The 17,275-nt window shown below is 35.8% G+C and overlaps 1 protein-coding gene across 2 annotated transcripts in view; it reads right to left on the bottom strand.

The window, feature by feature from the left end:
* The window catches only part of CUL1 (cullin 1), a 54,820-nt gene that overhangs the window by 4,272 nt on the left and 33,273 nt on the right, over window positions 1-17,275 (bottom strand). For both annotated transcript variants that reach the window (XM_014888656.2, XM_088167353.1), the window contains exons 6-17: window positions 17,035-17,125; window positions 16,186-16,349; window positions 12,853-13,015; window positions 9,098-9,228; window positions 6,386-6,493; window positions 6,183-6,289; window positions 4,986-5,034; window positions 4,447-4,578; window positions 3,780-3,897; window positions 2,777-2,853; window positions 1,903-2,034; window positions 999-1,091 (exon numbers count right to left, since the gene is read on the bottom strand). In XM_014888656.2, coding sequence (XP_014744142.1) covers window positions 999-1,091; window positions 1,903-2,034; window positions 2,777-2,853; window positions 3,780-3,897; window positions 4,447-4,578; window positions 4,986-5,034; window positions 6,183-6,289; window positions 6,386-6,493; window positions 9,098-9,228; window positions 12,853-13,015; window positions 16,186-16,349; window positions 17,035-17,125 — 1,365 coding nt within the window. The remainder of the gene's footprint in view (window positions 1-998; window positions 1,092-1,902; window positions 2,035-2,776; window positions 2,854-3,779; window positions 3,898-4,446; window positions 4,579-4,985; window positions 5,035-6,182; window positions 6,290-6,385; window positions 6,494-9,097; window positions 9,229-12,852; window positions 13,016-16,185; window positions 16,350-17,034; window positions 17,126-17,275) is intronic.

Here is a 17,275-nt window from a genome sequence, read left to right on the forward strand (position 1 = left end):
AAAGTTCTTTTTGGGAGTTATGACATAACCCCCTTGTGGTTAGTCAAATAAAATTCTTCAGAAATTCTAATTCCAAATGAGATCTTTCCAGTTGCTGCTTTAGGAACTATTTGCAAGCAGACTTATATCTAAGAAATAATTTTTCCCAAACCATGCAAATATATATACACATGGAACACTTAAACTTCAGAAAGCAAGCACACTCTGCTTTTTGATTAACATCTTTTTGTTTTAACAGGAATCCATTCTGTTTGCTGTTGCTAGCTGGTCACCCAGAAGGCTACTGGCAATATTCTGTAGAAGCCTGCAAAGATGCTGTTTTTTCAGAGTCTGTAATAAATGGCAACCCCCTAAGACTTCTGTGTTTGCTATAATCCATCAGCAACAATAACTTTCTAGATATGCATTCCTAGAAGTAAAGATTCTACTGAATAGGAATACCTAACTTGCCAGAAGTCAGAGCAGACTTGATTCAAACCTACTGCTAAAGGTCAAATAAATGCCAAATTGTGCGCCAGAAAGCCTGCTTGAAAAGAAAAGGAGGGAACCTTTTCCACAGAGGAAAGTTAGCCAATGAACTGCAGATTTACAATGTTCATGTAAAAAAGCCTTGAGATATAAAAAATGACAGATGCACATATCAATCATTTAGGGGAAATGCTGTTATTGCTAGAATGTTGTCTTTTAACATTAAAATGTATGCATTGAAACACTGAAAACTTCCAACCAGAGCTCAGTAGGAAGCAAGACAATTCACTCCAGTCATGAACAGGAATGTACATGCACTAAAATTCATCAGAAGACTAGGCAGTTATGATTACAGGAAAGTAAACTAGGAAAGTGAAGTGGCCAAAAATAGAGCACATCTGTCTCCTTTGGGACAGAAACTGATTCTGGCTCCAAGTATGTGTAATCCAAATTTCTTATGATAGCAGGAAGAGCCCTGAAGACCAAAACACTTGCCCACAAGAGTGTGGTAAAATGTGAAAAGTCACTACCATTTTTATTTGAGTACTGTCTGTCAGCTGCTGCATGGTGTAGGCGTCTTCTGTGTTGTACTGCAGTAAAATCGCCATCTGGAATGTGGATGCCTGACAGATTCAAAAACAGAGAACAGAGGGGAGATGGGGGAAATCAGAAAATGAGAACTTACAAACACTTTCTGAATTTGAACAACCTGAAATTCACCAGTTAAACACATACACTGGAATATTTGGACAAGAGAGAATACCCAAGTGGTGCTAATTAAAAAAAAAAAAAAAAAAAAAATCTCATGTTGCTTTTACAACCAGAACTCCCCTTTCCATAATTTCCTATAAGACTAGGATCATTTAGCTTGCTTCAGACACTTCATCAAATCTTCTATTATGGTATCAAATCATTATCCTAATTGCTATTATAGTTTTAATTGTTTTCCTCTGTCACTCCAACTCTTACCCATTTAATCTTCATTAAACCCAACACAGACTACTGAACTCAACCTCCCAACTCCAGGAGAATAATGAAACCAGATGTATACACCAAGCAGCTAGCACTGGCTTATCCATGTCTATCACCACAGGGTTAATGTATGCTGATGACAAGGTCAAAGTCTGACATTATCTTGTTTCTTCTTGCTGTTGTGAATTCCCCATCCCATCTACTTATTGAGAGAAAACAGGCAGGGAAATACACACAGCATGAGATCCTAGACAAAGAGGTTGTGTTTGTCTCACAAAATGCACTTCAACACCTGTTTAAACCACAGGCAATATGTTCCCTTTCCTAAGTCAATTTTCTTTTAAACACAGATCTTTAGTATCAGTATAGTAATTAAACGTGTAATAAAGGTTCTACTGGCTGCATCCAGTCCTCTGAATACAACCATCTCCAAGTGTTTCTATTGGCATTAATTGTCCTTACCTGTAACGTGTATCTGTTTTTGAAACAGTTGGTAACCAATTCCCCTTTGGACAGCTGATACAACCATGTTAATTTTCTTCCACTGTGACGACTGGCATAAAATGCAGTAAATCTCTGATAGCTCCGTTCTAACTGTAAATAAATAATAAATAAATAATACTTACCTTCATTTACCGTTACTAGAACATGTTATGGAAGTAACAGGGGATCATCAAATCTGATCACCCTCAAACACTATTTTGTCTAAAAAACACAAACAGAAACTCAAAGTATTTAAATTTGGCAGACTGGATGAAAAATTTCCCTCTGCTACGAGTTTCCCCTTTAAAGTATCAGAAAAGTTAACAGTACAAATATAAACAGGCATTTAGGGTTCATTCTTCCTTTTAGGATACATTAAGCATGGCTAGGAAAGCGATTTGTTTTAACCACATTCATCCTCTGGATAACAGCATTAAACTTATTTCTCATGTTAAATATTCATGTCTTTTCTTTTCTGGATAAGCACTCAGCAGAAAACTAATGATTATAATTGCTTAAGATTTTACTGGGCAAAGCTGAAGCAATGGTATGAAAAAGTTTCTTAAATTAAGTATACCCAGAAAAATGCACTAAGATTTGCTTTAGTTGCTGTTGAATATTTTGAAGAAAGATTCATTAACCAGGGAGTTTTCATGGGAAAGATAAGAAAACATGGATTTCACATAGCTCCCTCCTACTACCTTACTCAATTATCTTGTTCCAAATAGGCAAATACCAGAGAACTTATAATCGTCTCTGATACACAACAGAATAGAAGGAGACACCAGCCTTGTAAAATAAATCTCTCTCATGATCACTCCATATTCAGATGAACTAAGTGCAAGTGCCTCACCTCAGATGGCAGAGCAAATGTGCAGGACTGCTGGAACGGCCACGATCCAGAACTCAGCACTTGGATGCTGAAATCCACTGAAAGAGAGGTGAAGAGGAACTGCATTATCTCACTTTCCCTAATCCCCTCTTCAAACACAGTCCCAGTTCTAACACAGAAATAGTTCTGGCCTTGTGGTCAAACCAACACAGTAAAAAATCATTAAGCACTATTTTATTTTTGTCAGAGCATAACCAAAGCTATTCATAAGAGATGTCACTGCTTTAGATTTACTGTTTTGGATACTCAATCTTCTCTAATTTGGAGAAGTTACTACTCTGTTTCTATCCCTACAATGGGTTTCTCTTTTAACACAGAAGTGTGAAAATTCTGAAGTGTTCATCATCACTCCACAGTATACAAGTGCAAGAACAGATCTTTCACACCTATACTTGTAAGGCATTTTGGTCAAGTCAAGTACAAATAATACAAAAACTAAGTAAAATTTGAGCCTGACAATACACAATTCTAATAGTAATCCAATAAATACTTGTCAATTCTTGACAGAATTTGGTTCAACGTGCTTCAATTAAAAAAAAAAAGTAGAGAAAAGTGACAGGAGCACCTAACAACACAATATACTTTTATCCTTAATACTTTTACATAAGTCTAAGTATTAAACAGTTAAAAATCAAAACTGTTTAAATAAAAGCATCTCTTCAATCAAACAAAAAATAAGAAAAAAAGAAAAAAAAGACAAGACAGTATTCAACTTAATTTAGTTGTGTACCTAAATATGAGCTGCAAAATCAGGAGGAGGCTACTCACAATATATATAAAGAGCTACTAGATGACAAAGAACAGACATAGAAGACTAATTTAAACATCCCAGCTATCTTGGTCAGAAGAACACTAATTTGTGGCAGTATGAGAAAGTCAAATATCACCCCCACACACTTAAGTTTAGCAGAAGTAAGAGGAAGCTATACTGTGCAACAGTAAATTAGGTAAAGGTATTACTTACAATCTAATGGTTCTGAATTGGTCAGGTGCTTTTTAAATTGCTCATTCAAATCCTTGCTTACACCAATATCTTGGAACATCCGCTGCAGCTTGGAGGTATACTCAAAACCACAAGCTTGCTGTATTTTAAAAGCACAGATATATCAGGAAGACACATTTTTGACATTGGATAATGAGAAGAACAAAGTGTTGGAACTTATTTCCTAAACAGAAGATGTACAAAGTTCTGTATTTCCCTTACTCAAAGTGCCAATCCCCCCGGAATATGAGCTTTAACTGCCATTGAAAATTAAAGAAAATTTTGTTTAAAAATTAAGCAAAACACAATGAAACAGACTACTCGAAGGGTAGCTGATTATATTTTGCTTAACTCTACATAAATACACGTTAACAAAATTAAGCAACTTTTCAGTACTCATTCCCTTTAATAATTAAATCTGTATCATTCATTTTGTTAAGAATAACTAAGCTTAACTCCATCAGACAGACATGCACCAGAAGTTCCTATAATTTAAAAAAAACAAACCAAAACAACAGAAAAAAACCCCCTAGGTTGTGTATTTTTTTGTGCATAAAATAAACAAATGCAAGGATGTACATCAGTGCTTTCCAAAAGAGTGTGAAGACCAGCAAGGCAGTAGATCATGGGACAGTAATGGAATACTCACTTTTAATTTGGAGATCATGCTTGCCTCAGCATCATCACTAGCACTGTTTTGATGCACAAGTCTCTTTGCCAGCATTTTAGCATAGAATTTTTGAAACACATCTTTATCCTCAATGTACTTGAAAACAACCATCTGGAAAAGCCAAGAAAATCAGTAAGGAAAACATATTTAAACATTTGTCTCGAAAAAGCTGTAGCAGGAGCTACTTAATCTGCACTTAAATTTTAAAGATTGGGGGTTTTGTTTGGCTTTTTTGGGGGAGGGTTGAGGGACTGGTGGTGTGTGTTTGCTTTAAATATGGATATTATTCTTAAAAAAGAACTGTATATTCCACATGTAGAGCACATTATATATATGTGAATATATAATGATATAAAAAGATGTAATGGAAATTACGTATTTTATAGGTATTATTTATAGGTATACAGATTAAGTGAAAGCACAGCTTCAATATAGCCACTTTAAATCTGCTGTAAAGGGGCTTTTAATAAAAAAATAAAATATTTTTTATATTTTATACATATTTATAGATATCTTACCACTTGATTGAGTGTATCTTCCAATTCTGCTTCTTCTGGATTCTTTGAGCTGCAATTAAAGATGTACATTTTTAATGAGTCTCAAACCACCAGAATTAAACCAACATATGGATGCATATGGAAGCTTCAGAAATAAAAGAATGCAAATTTACGTAGTTCTGAGATCAAAGGCTCTTTAAAGAGGAAACAATGTAATGAGGTAAACACTTCACTGCTCCACTTGTCAGCAATTCTGAAGTTCCCAAATGTCAGAGACTGAAGTCCTGGGCCATGACTTGCTTGGGACTTCCTGGTAGCCTGGTACTTGTCAGGATTCATGAGCTTAAACATGGACTTCTCTCTTCCTGCTGCTAAATGCTATTTTTATTTCTTATCTTAGATAGTACAGTGAGAAGAAACCAGCTCACAGAGCTAGGACTTGACCAGATGAAAGCTCAGGTGGGACACTGTCTTCCTCCATCTCCTGCTTGTCTACCCGGCAAACCTCATACCTACCCTGCACACAGTCACAGTATTTGTAAAAGAGAAAATAAACCCTTTGCTGAATGAAGGAGGGGATGGGAAAAAGAAAAGTGAGCTAGTTCTCCCATCTTTGGGTTGTTTGGTGGTATCTATTTTTCCTCTGCCAAAACAACTAGAAATGTTGCCAAGGACAAAACTGACACCAATCCAGTGTGAATTGAACTGATACTAAGTCAGCATATGAACTGCTGAATTATTTAAAGCCAAATACCTTGAATTAAAATAGGAACTATGAGAGGTTAGAAAGCAGTTTTTGTCCTCCTCAATGTCTGCCCAGATGGAAGAAGGAATAGAAAAAAACAGCAGGAGGAAAGCAAGAGTTTTAATGGAAAAAAAGGGAATATTTATCTCTTTACAACATATGGCCCAATTTAAGTTTTCCAGTGTAAAAAACCCTACCTAAAACCCCTCCTTCAGTTTTACTGAAAAACAAAAACCTAAGATTCCAGTAAGGCAAGAAAGGTTTCCTTATTGCCTCCACTTTTACTTAAAAAGAAAAGTAAACAACATAACCTTCAGGAATGGTCCCACTGAAATTTTGTATCCAGAATTTGATACAATTAATTTCTTGCAAAGTGAAGTTCTGTTTCTAAAAACAGTATAAAACTTCATAGGCTGAAACCTTTTAAAATAAAAGCTAATATGAAATAAAATCATTTTTCTTTGAGGACATACCTTTTCTTTAGTAAAGAGTCACAGTATCGTGCCAGTAGCTCTGGGGATTTACTGGATGATTGAGCCATTTTTGTCACTGCATTATTATTTATAAATCGACCACAAGCCTATAAATCATAAAAGACAGTGAAATTTTGGGAGACAATTTTTTTTTTTTTTGCACGGAAATAAAAAGTCCAGCATCTGCCACTACATGCACTTACTTTGTCTAGTGCTGCCACGAAGCCAGCATCATTGTTGAATGCAGACATGACTAAAGCGTTGTATTTCTTATGGACATCCAACACTGTCTGAACATACATTTTTGGATCCTGCAATAAGGAGAGACTGGATTTTGCAAACTGTTGACTTTCTGATTTCTACTTCCTCCAAAATGGAGCTATTCACGGGCCCAACAAAATTTGCGTGGGGAAAGTCTATGAAGTATTAGGAATATTTTAAAGGTAAACTAGTACCCAGACTGATTCAGGTCCTGTGTCCAGGACTGACTGATGTTACTGCAAGCTTTCATTTACAGTAACCAGAGTGCAGAGTGTACCACATTACACAAAGGAAAACAAAGTCTCAACCACTGCAAACATTTTCAAAGACTTATTTCAAGTCACACCTGAGAGATCTGGACAATCATAAAATGGCAGCTACTGTAAAGGAAAATCTCTGTAGTAAGAATGCGACTGGTGTATATCCAGCAGGTACAACTTAGTACAGACACCTCAGTCATTGGTAGTTCTTAAAATTTACCTGCTCAATACTCAGCAGCAGCCAAATACCAATAAACATCAAGTTTATCGTACTCAGACTGAGTTCTATGTGCAGTTACTGATCTTGCTTCTCAATAAAGATGGAATGGAGTCAAGGAATAGAACAATGATGGGCAAGTAAATCATCAGGCATACAGGATAGCGACTCCACAACTGACTAAAAAAAGCTGGAAGTCTTTAATTTGGAGATCAGAAGGCCTTGTTGACAAGAAGTGACAGAATATCGGCAGGGTTGCATGAGGATCCTGAAAAACACTTCCTGTTACCACTGAAAAGAGACACAGGCTACCATGGACCACCAGTCTAATGCCATGATTGAGATAAAGAACTGAGATTATTTAGAACTTCTGAGATAAAGAATGCAAGCAGACATTCAGAAAAGTATTGATTACAAGAACTAAAAAAACCCAAAACAAACCAAAGGCACAAAAAGCAGCAAGTCTTCTGATTGAAAAGCAGTCTTGTTAATACTGTTAACAGAGATAGAGAACAACTCCTTCGGCAGTAAAAATCTAAAATAGGTGAAATGAGTCAGGCTAGTATGACTATTTCTCTGCACTGATTACAGAGAAGCTGAGAAGCATTTGTTCAGCTGATTATCTGTTTAGACACAGTACAGGTAAATGAAGCTGGGAAGAATCAATCCTACCTAACTGTGATAGAGGACTAACAAGACAATACAGGGGTGTAAGGGATACGGACAGAAAAGGCAAGATGGTTCCCAAGGGAAACAGCCAGACATACTGTTAAGAAATTAAGAACAAATGTGTGGAATAAGGAACAAAAGAGAAAGATGAGGAAACAAGATAAAGTGTCAGAGGCAGGAAGAGTTTTGTAAACTACTGGAGTCAACTAATATATACAAATCTTGGACCTTCCCTCTCAAAGATGAAATAATTCTTGGAGAAAGAGCTTTCATTTTTTTCTGGCCTAATTCTTTAAGGCCTAAATTGAAAAAAAATGCAAGAGTGATGACCACTAGGGGGATGTGGAGTAGATATGATTTCAAAATTTACGGAGACATCTACAAATGAAATTGAAGATTCCTGAACTTGCTTCATGATTACTTTATGATTCATAAAAGATCAACACTGCTAAAAAGCTATGCACTTAGAGCTACAGAAGTGAACAACAGATACTACACCCTTCAATACACATTACTGCTTTAGTATGAAGCTATTTCACGAATTTCTCAAGACAGTAACAGGTTGAAACGAACTTTGTAAAAAATCAAAGTTAATCATAGAATCATAGAGTAGCCTGAGTTGGAAAGGACCCACAAGGATTATCAAAGTCCAGCCCATAACCCTGCAAATCATGCTGATGATGTTAACAGTGACAGTGCATGAGAGCATTGTCCAAGTGCTTCTTGAATTCTACTTAAATAAAATCTACCAGAATCTATATTCTATCCTGATCTTGCTTTGTGCAGTGCTTCATTCTTTTTTCCCCCGGAAAACATCGCATTGTCTATACAGAAGAAGGCTGGCAAAGAATTTAAACAACTTCATGTTGCCAAGATGCAACCCTAATCAACACAAAACTAAGTTTGAAATCACAATTATGGGATAAAAACTGAAAAAGCAGCCTTTCCAAAGACCCAATCTCCTCCTTGTATCGTGACCTTTTCAACCATTTCAGTTCCTTTTTCTTCTATTTCTCATGCTTTTCCAAACAGAATAAAGACATTATCAAAAAACTCAAACCAACAAACTCTCTAGTCCCATCCAAGTCAGAATTCCTTATGATGATGAAATAAAATAGTCAACTGGACATAATGCTTGAAACAGTGGACTGTCAGGTGTATTTGAAAGGGTTGATTGCACAGCCAGCTTTCCAAGCAACGTAACATTCTGACAGAGAGCAAAATCTCAACTCTCCCTCCCCCTCAAAATCAAACCAAACCCACCCCAAAACCTCCCCCAAACCAAATGAAAACACCCCAAAGATTCCCAAAACTCAAAGAGTAGAAAGAGAGTGATGTAAGTTTTGTTTTAAGTCTACTACCAACATTTGAGAATTGCCAAGTCCTTACAAATTACATTAGTGAGAGGGAAAACAAGCAAACTGGAAGTTTTATGAGGAAGCATTCACTGTCCTCTAATGTAAAAGTGGCGGCAACCACACACAGACTTGTTTTGATGGGATACTTGCATTTAGTGCAGCTTCTCCACATTTCTCAATTGCAGCTAGACCCTGATTATGAATGTGGGTTTCCAAAAGTTTTTTCAGCTCTCCAAGGCCATCCTGGATTCGAGATACAAGGTTATACATGCGACCCAAGTCTGTAAAAGACAAAAAAAAGAAAGATAACATCTCCCATCTGTACTGGCTATTAGTTCAATTTCTCATTTACAAGTTGTCAATAGGAGCTATACATCCATTGTCAACAAAAACACACATGCGATTGATCTGTAAAAAGCCAGAAAAAACAGTAAACAACTACACAGTACAGCACAACTTTGCACTCACCTGGAAAGCTAACACTAGTTAAAGAGAAAGCAATCTGTTATATTAGGATCTACTTTTTACCTTCACAATGCAACAAATCTCAAGAATAAAAACCCACCATTTGAATGGTAGAAAATTTACTTCTGATTTTTACTTTACACAGGTTTAAAGCAGTGATTTAAAAATGGTGTTAAACGTCTCTTATTTAGCTAACATTGTGAGGTGCTGTCATGAATTTGAGACTGTTATTAATGTTACTGCTGGCTTTACTACAAGTACTACATTTTCCAGGTGACCACAGTCCTTTAAATCTTATTCTGAACAGGAGAGTTCTCAGAGATCTAACATCACTTGTAGCTCTTTGTATATCAACACTTCTACTTTGGGCAGCATCAGTGGTAACAGCTGGAAATTTAAGGCAAAATGTTATGTGTTGATATAACGTTTGCAGATAAATTGAAACATTATAAATCTAATTTCCTTAAATAAAGCACTGTCAGTAAAACACATCTTTTAAAAGAATCAACTTTAAGTGAACTGATTACTAGTAGTAGTAACTATTTGAAAGAAAAAAGAGGTTCTGAAAAGCATTACAATAGAACTATTGAAGGCAAAAAGAAACTGCATGTCATTTCACATATGTTAAGGCTTCATATTAAAATATCACCAGTTTTCAGCCAAGACTTTCCAAATCAATTAGCAATTTTTGAAAGTCTAATACTGAAGAGGATTTTGGTTTCTATTATTTAGTTTCAACAGGATAGATGCTTTGTATTTTCTGAGAGCAGAACTTTAAAAAAAAAACCAAAAAACCAGCAAACTTTGAATTGACCTTAAACCATATTCACAAACCTACCAGTCACCTCTTGCAATCTCACCCTCACTGAACAGGCATTCCAGCAAAAGAGTAAACAATCAGATTATTCACTGTAAACTAAGGAGGATATTTCACCTTGTGGAACCTATCTAAAGGTTAACAGCTGCATCTAGCTCTTCTAAAGTGCAAGGACTTCTCTGAAGGGCTTGTAAGCAATTTATTACCACCAGAGGACTATCAGATTTAAAAAAAACAGAGCAATCAATGAGCTAGTGCTCTACCTAACTCTGAAATACAACACAGAGTTTGATGCCTTCTCATATTGAAGGGATGACATTTCAGTTCAGTCAGGTTTCTGTATAACACTTTCTTTAAAACTTTGTCAAGCTTTCAACTTGCAGATTTCAAAACAAAACTTTTATTTCTCTCTATGAAAACCACAACTACAACCCGTTGTTAAACATAAGAATACCCTGCAGAACTTTAGAAAAACAGTAGGAAAATAATGCCATGCATAGATACAATAAGCTGCTGCTCAATCTACCCACAAACAAGTGTTCACAGGTCTGTTTACCAGGATGTCTGTGTTAGGTGAAATAAGGAAGAGATGCCACAAAAATCTCATGGAAGATTTGCATGGTAACTCCGCCTACATCATTACTGCCTTCTCCCAATAAACTAAATTGTTTCCCATAGGCACCATGCTGAGTATGTAACACATGAGGAGTGTGCCCCATAACCTTTATAACCACTCTATGCACTAGTTACACAACGGATTAAAAAGTTACAGAACACCAACAGGAGTGGCATGTAATATGAAATTCTCAAACATAGTTTGTATGGGAGGACCTCAAAACCACTGTACTTTCAAGAGCAAAGCAATAAATATTTTAATCAAGAGCAACCTTTTATTGTAGACCTTTAGGATAGTCTACCAAAGGCTATATTAGTATATCACAAATTGGAGAATGAACTGATTACTGTGATTAGAGTCAATTATCAGACTATTACTGAAAATAAATTTTCTAATCTTGAAACTTAGTGAATCTTAAAAAGGCAGAGGGAGCTGCTACAATTTCCATAAGGGAAGCCTGATAACAGAAGATAAAATACTCTGAAAAAGGAAAAAAAAAAAAATCAAGCATTTAAAGAAAGTCTAGTAATTTTAGAAATAATCCACATGAAAGTAAACCCAAAGAAACATACATAAGTAGACAGTGCCCAAGACACAAGGTAATTGTTTTCTTTTTTGCCAAGAGAAAGTTACGGAATTGCATCACTATGGTTAAGTGATTGTACTAAGGGCTCACACAATCCATGAGCTTGATAAAGCAGGAGGAAAAAAGAAAAGTCTGTGAAGTCTGTGAGTCCAGAAAAAAACTTCTTGTTAGTTCTATTGCTATTTCAATTGTCAGAAGTAATTTAGTAATTTATAAAGTCATTTCACAAAGCAACACTCATCAAAATCTCTTCCAATTATGGAGTAAATATTTACGAACACAAACATCTGACTCAAATACTAGTAGACATTATTTACATTTGAATCAGTTAACTTCTGACCTACTAATCATGCTGAATTACCCTTTTTGATTTCAAAGCATCTCTTAGTTTATCAATGTAACTATTACAGATTGTAATAATTCACAGTTGCTATTTTAAGATTGATATACAATGAGACAGAATGATAGTTACAATTTAAAATTCGCAAAGGAACAATATCATTATTAGTAACTTAACTACATCACCTTGTACATTCTTCTACTTTCTTAAGAGTAGTATTTCAGCTACACAGCCATACTCAGACTTGAAATACAGATTTAATTAGTTCCCCAACTGGGAAATCAGAATCATTATTTATCCTTATCATCTGCATGATCCACAGGAATAAGTTCTGGCTACTATTCTGTGCTCTCTATTAACTCCTGAAGAAACTCATACAAAACAACACAATCGACAATTCCTTAAAGATACCTAAATTCTGGTAATCTTCATTTATTTCAGAGGAAGTGCTGAAGAAATCTTTTTTCTACGTATCCTCTATGACAACATAAACTCGATCCATTAGCAACACTTAAGAATCATTTCCACAGCCAAAATTAACCCATCAATTAGTAATTTCCAGTCTTTCCTTGTGCTCTATATGCAATATTATGTATTTTATATACTGTATTTTAAAAGCTACTTATTTGCATCTATTCCTCTTTTAACACTTCCTATACATACTTCTCAACACTTTGGGTTTTAAAATTCTCAGTGCTGACTCAGAAAGACCCATAGATTAAAACTGAAACAGCTGGGAAAGTGTACTGGTCTGTTTTCCACCTCGTATCTCTCTCACACAAGCTTCCGCTCCTGCTGGAAAGATGGATCAAATGCTCTCGAAACTCTTCCAGCCATGTTAAGAGAAATCAAACTAGTGCTGTTCTGCCTTAATATCTGGGACTGGGGGAGGGTCCTTGAAGCATTATCATCAGGCATCCCAATTTCATCAAAACCTGCTTGTCCATCAGTTTAGTGATTATATTCTCTCTTAATCTAATTCCTAAACAAATGACATTTAGCTAGCACCAGATTTTGCTTTGTTCACAAATCATCAGGGAGGAGAGCTCTAAGCCTAAAGCTAGTGTTTGAAACTCCTTACCTTCATTTTTGTCAGCATCCAACAAATTCTGAAACTCTGTATGAAATATCTCCAGGTGTTTTTCAATAAGTACTTGCTCACACTTTCGTGCTAACTCATCTTGTGTGCTCTCATGGAGATACACCTGAACTCTACGCTGCTCCTCAAGAAGGCGAGCTTCGGCCTACAGAAACACAGAGATAAACATGAAACCTGCAAGGAACGCAGAATACTAATCCAACAGCAGAAAACAGGTTACTGTTGAGTAAATTCTTCTAGAAAACAACAACAAGAAGCAAACCTCTCTCATTTGGTGTTATGGACCACCTACTTAAGTAGTTCTTTTTCCGGGAATCATAATATATACTTGGAATTGACATTTATGTTGATGAAAATACTATGTGCTGTTTAAATGGAGGGGGAAAATCATAGCAAATCTGTTTTCACTGACATGAGATGCTGGAAGTTTTAGGATCAGCAAGCTCTCCAGCTACACAGGTAGTTTTGTTTAAGACAAACATGAACATATATCATGGCTCCACAAAACTAAAAAGCAGGAAACTATAATTTAATGCTATGCCCACGACAAATTTATTTGAATATTCTCATCTACATTCTTACACAGAAAAGCTTCCCAATAAACTACGGTCATTTAAATTACACTAGCATTTAATTTGGCATATGAGGTGCTACATATGTATACATTCCTGGCAAACCAAAATTCTAAATGTCACTCAAGGAATAGAACTTATGAGGAACTGTAAAAGTGAAATTGTTTACATAACAATTACATCTATTTTGCTTGCATAAGCGTTAAGGATTCGCATTACAAACCATTTGTAACTGCAGCACATTATTAGGGATAAAGGGTTTATGTCCTCTTATGAGCCCAAATTATTCAAATTAACAATGTTAATCAGGAAAATGGAATTGGGTTAATTCATTTTCCTGGTATGCCAGAGTAACAAGTAAGCATGACAGATCATATTCCCGACAATAAAAAAGGAACAGTTACACTGCAAGTGCACTGCATCATACGTAGACAGCTTTAAATCACCTCAGTCACTGTTAGCTTCACTCATTCTGTAATGATTTTGCACTTAGGTCTTGTGAAATGGTCCTGGATTACTGTGTCCTAGAGCTAAACCAGGAAATGAAATCAGCAATTTGAGAAGGGATATAATCTCCAGAGTACCTGCCAGTTTCTTACCAGTAAGGAATAGCAATCAACTTCTTTACTGACAATAGCAGCAAATCTTTCTTAGGAACATTGCAACTACTTATCCTGCATTTAACCATTTCTGTATTTCTGTAGTTCAGGAAATGCTGCCACTTCTAATGCTGCTTCTTAAAATATCCTTAGACCTTAGCTTTTAATGTTAACAGTCAACTCTCAACATGAGCTCTTTTATGAAAAGAAATATTTACTCTAACTTCATGTTTCCTAATACTATCTCTTTTTATTTTTTTTTCTGGTGTTCTTATAACTCCATTTTCCTTTTAAAGTCACATTTCAGAAACAAGGGAAAAATAATGAGTTCACACAACAGTATCTTCACTTGTTTCAACTATGAAGATGAGAAGTTCAGTGTAAGACTACAATTCAAGGGACAGTCTTAAGAAATACTGACCTTTTTCCCTACAGCACATCAGACTATGCCAGCTTTACTCATGAGTTCTGGCCTGAGAAGAAAAATTCACAATCCTTCTAAACTCAGTAAGTCTGCCTACATAACTACATACGCAAATCCCAGTTCTAGTCAAGATTTCATTGACTAATCCTACAAGACACTACCACAATTCTACTGTAACACGGTAACAGTCATGCTATGCTGGTGTGCCCTAGGGTACTCCAAGGTTTCTTTTTATTTTGCAATGCTATTTATTGCCAGACAGAACTTAAAGTACAGTGCTCCACTGAGAATGTCACGTAAGTGAACTAACAACAGATTATTCCATTCACAGTTCATGCTTCCATCAGATTACTTTTAAGACCTTAATAGCCACTAGTCTGTAAGAAGATGCCAAGGGTGCCCAAATGGCTTGTATACATCTCTAATGTATTAATTTAAGCAGATATATAAGGCTACACACTTCTCTGCTGAACATTTCCCCTGCTATCTGCTAGCTTTTTATGTGCTTTCACCTTCAACATCAGCTTCAAGCAAAGCAAGTTGCTGTTTTGTGGATTTCTGAAGTCTTGAGGATTTTTTCAGGTACTAATAAGTTATTTCTACTGGCCCGTAATCTCTAGTTCTTGAAATAGTAATGACTTTCAGACAGCTTCTTACTGTCTTGGACCAAGGAAGTCTGGATGAGCCAGCCATTCATGTTCTGAATGACTGAAATTTCCTTACTTTCTCTCTATACACATATTAGGATAAAAGTTAAAACAAGAACTTGAAAGGAATGTAGCAAAAAATAATCAATTCAACAACAGAAAAGTAAACATAGGTTGGTCTGGTAATTATTGGAGAACTACCAAAGGCACAATTCCTTTTACTGTGTTATTTCTACAACTTCCCCTCTCACCTTTTTCTTCTTTTTGGGTAATTCACTGACTTTCATGCCAAGAGTTAAGAAAAGATGCATTCTTTGGTAAAAAGCATTACACAAAAAATACCGCAGGGAGAGATGTACATCTGCATATTACATACTTGAAAAGCTCTTACTTTTAAACTAAGCTGAAAGGGAATAAACAAGCAGCAATTCAGACAGTGAAGTGTGCTGAGAAAAAAAATATATAAAGCACATCTTCCCAAGGTGGAAGATGACTATCAGTAAGACTGACCCAATAACCAGGCTAGAAATAGCCAATCTTTATCTCTGCTTGCTCTTAGTTGCCTTGTCTGGGATCTCCAAAACCAGAGACTAGTTAAGAATTTAAATCTGGCCTCTGTTGATGAGAAGTACTATGCAGGGGTTCATGACACTAAAATATTCTGAGAGAATTAAGGCCAATTAATGATGTATTTCCTTGGCCAGCTTGCTCAGGAACGTATTTCAGCAAATGTGTAAACACATTGTTCCATGTACAGGAATGGTAAGCTTGTGGTATTCAAGCAGAATTACTGTTTTGGTGTCTTACGTCTAAAAAAAATCTAAATTTATTTTAACTTCATCTTCTTTTTTGACTGTTCAGAAAGTTCCATACTTTCACTGCCGTAAGGAGACAAACTTCAGTCCAGATAAACACAGAAGCAAATCACAACAGGGAAAACCAGCTATCTTCTTCTGTAAAATAACCATCATTTTAAGAAACTGATCATACAAGCCTAGAATTTATATTCGCTTACCTCTAAAAAAGTCTGTATCCAGAAAAACAAAAATCACAAAGCAGATTAAGTAAATTACCTTCTTCATGTACTCTGTAACTGGGTTCTGTTGCAAGAATTCAGTACTTTCTCGTGTATAAAATCTCTCCGTGTCAGCAAGAAACTGAGATTCAAAGGATTCTTTATAGACAGTTAGTGTCGGTCCTTTTGCAAATGCATCATCTTCATTCAGCCCCAGCTCCACTAAAGGAAAAAAACACAACCAAACAAAAAAGAAATGACAAAATTGGTTTTTATGAAGTGATCTCCTGCAAAAACAAGGACACTCCTAACTTAGATGAAAGCAATCAATCAGGACCGTATCAGCACCACTTTCAAAAAAACCACATTGATCTTGCATTTAAAAATTATCAGTACAAGACATTAGTAAATGTCAACTACACTTTTAGATACATTTCTTAAATGTAGGATTATAGAATTTGGAAAACTTCACTATCTCAAATGCTAGCTCAAATACTCCTTTCATTTTTCCCTCTTAAGAGTTCCACATTATATGCTTTTGCTTTTATTAATGAAACTAGTCAGTAATTTGGATGGCAATGCTCTCAATATTATGCAAAAGAGAAAAAGCAACCCCACTCTGCTGTGCATACTACCATCTTTCCCCACTTCCAGACTTAGCTCCTTAATAACTTGATTTGTAAACAATGAACACTACTGTTTATCAGTTGCACTCTCAAGTTTTACAAATATGGTATAATCAACTGCTATTGTATAAAGTATCAGTACATATGTGAAGTCAAACAATACATAAAAAAATCTTTACTGGACATCTGAGAAGGTGGGATGTTACTTTTGGGCTCTGACAGCGTACATAAATTTATTTCTTTTTAAGAAAGTAACCGAATCTTAAATAAATCACACTTACCATAGGATTGTACAACTCCACTGATCAGCCTTGTATTGATAGTTTCACCATTTCTTTCCTTTTCAATCAATTTCAACACTGCATTTGTTACCTTAGAAAACAGGGATTAAAAGTTAAGTCCAGCACAAAGAAAGCAGCTGGTGGATCAAGCATCATACTTAATTAGGAGTATATTTCCATAGTCAAGAAAAGTCAGGCACCTTGAGAACAACATTTAAGGAGATCTGAACATACAAAGTTC

The sequence above is a fragment of the Sturnus vulgaris genome, chromosome 1 (genome assembly GCF_052056855.1).
Source record: "Sturnus vulgaris isolate bStuVul1 chromosome 1, bStuVul1.hap1, whole genome shotgun sequence".
Classification (NCBI taxonomy): domain Eukaryota; kingdom Metazoa; phylum Chordata; class Aves; order Passeriformes; family Sturnidae; genus Sturnus; species Sturnus vulgaris.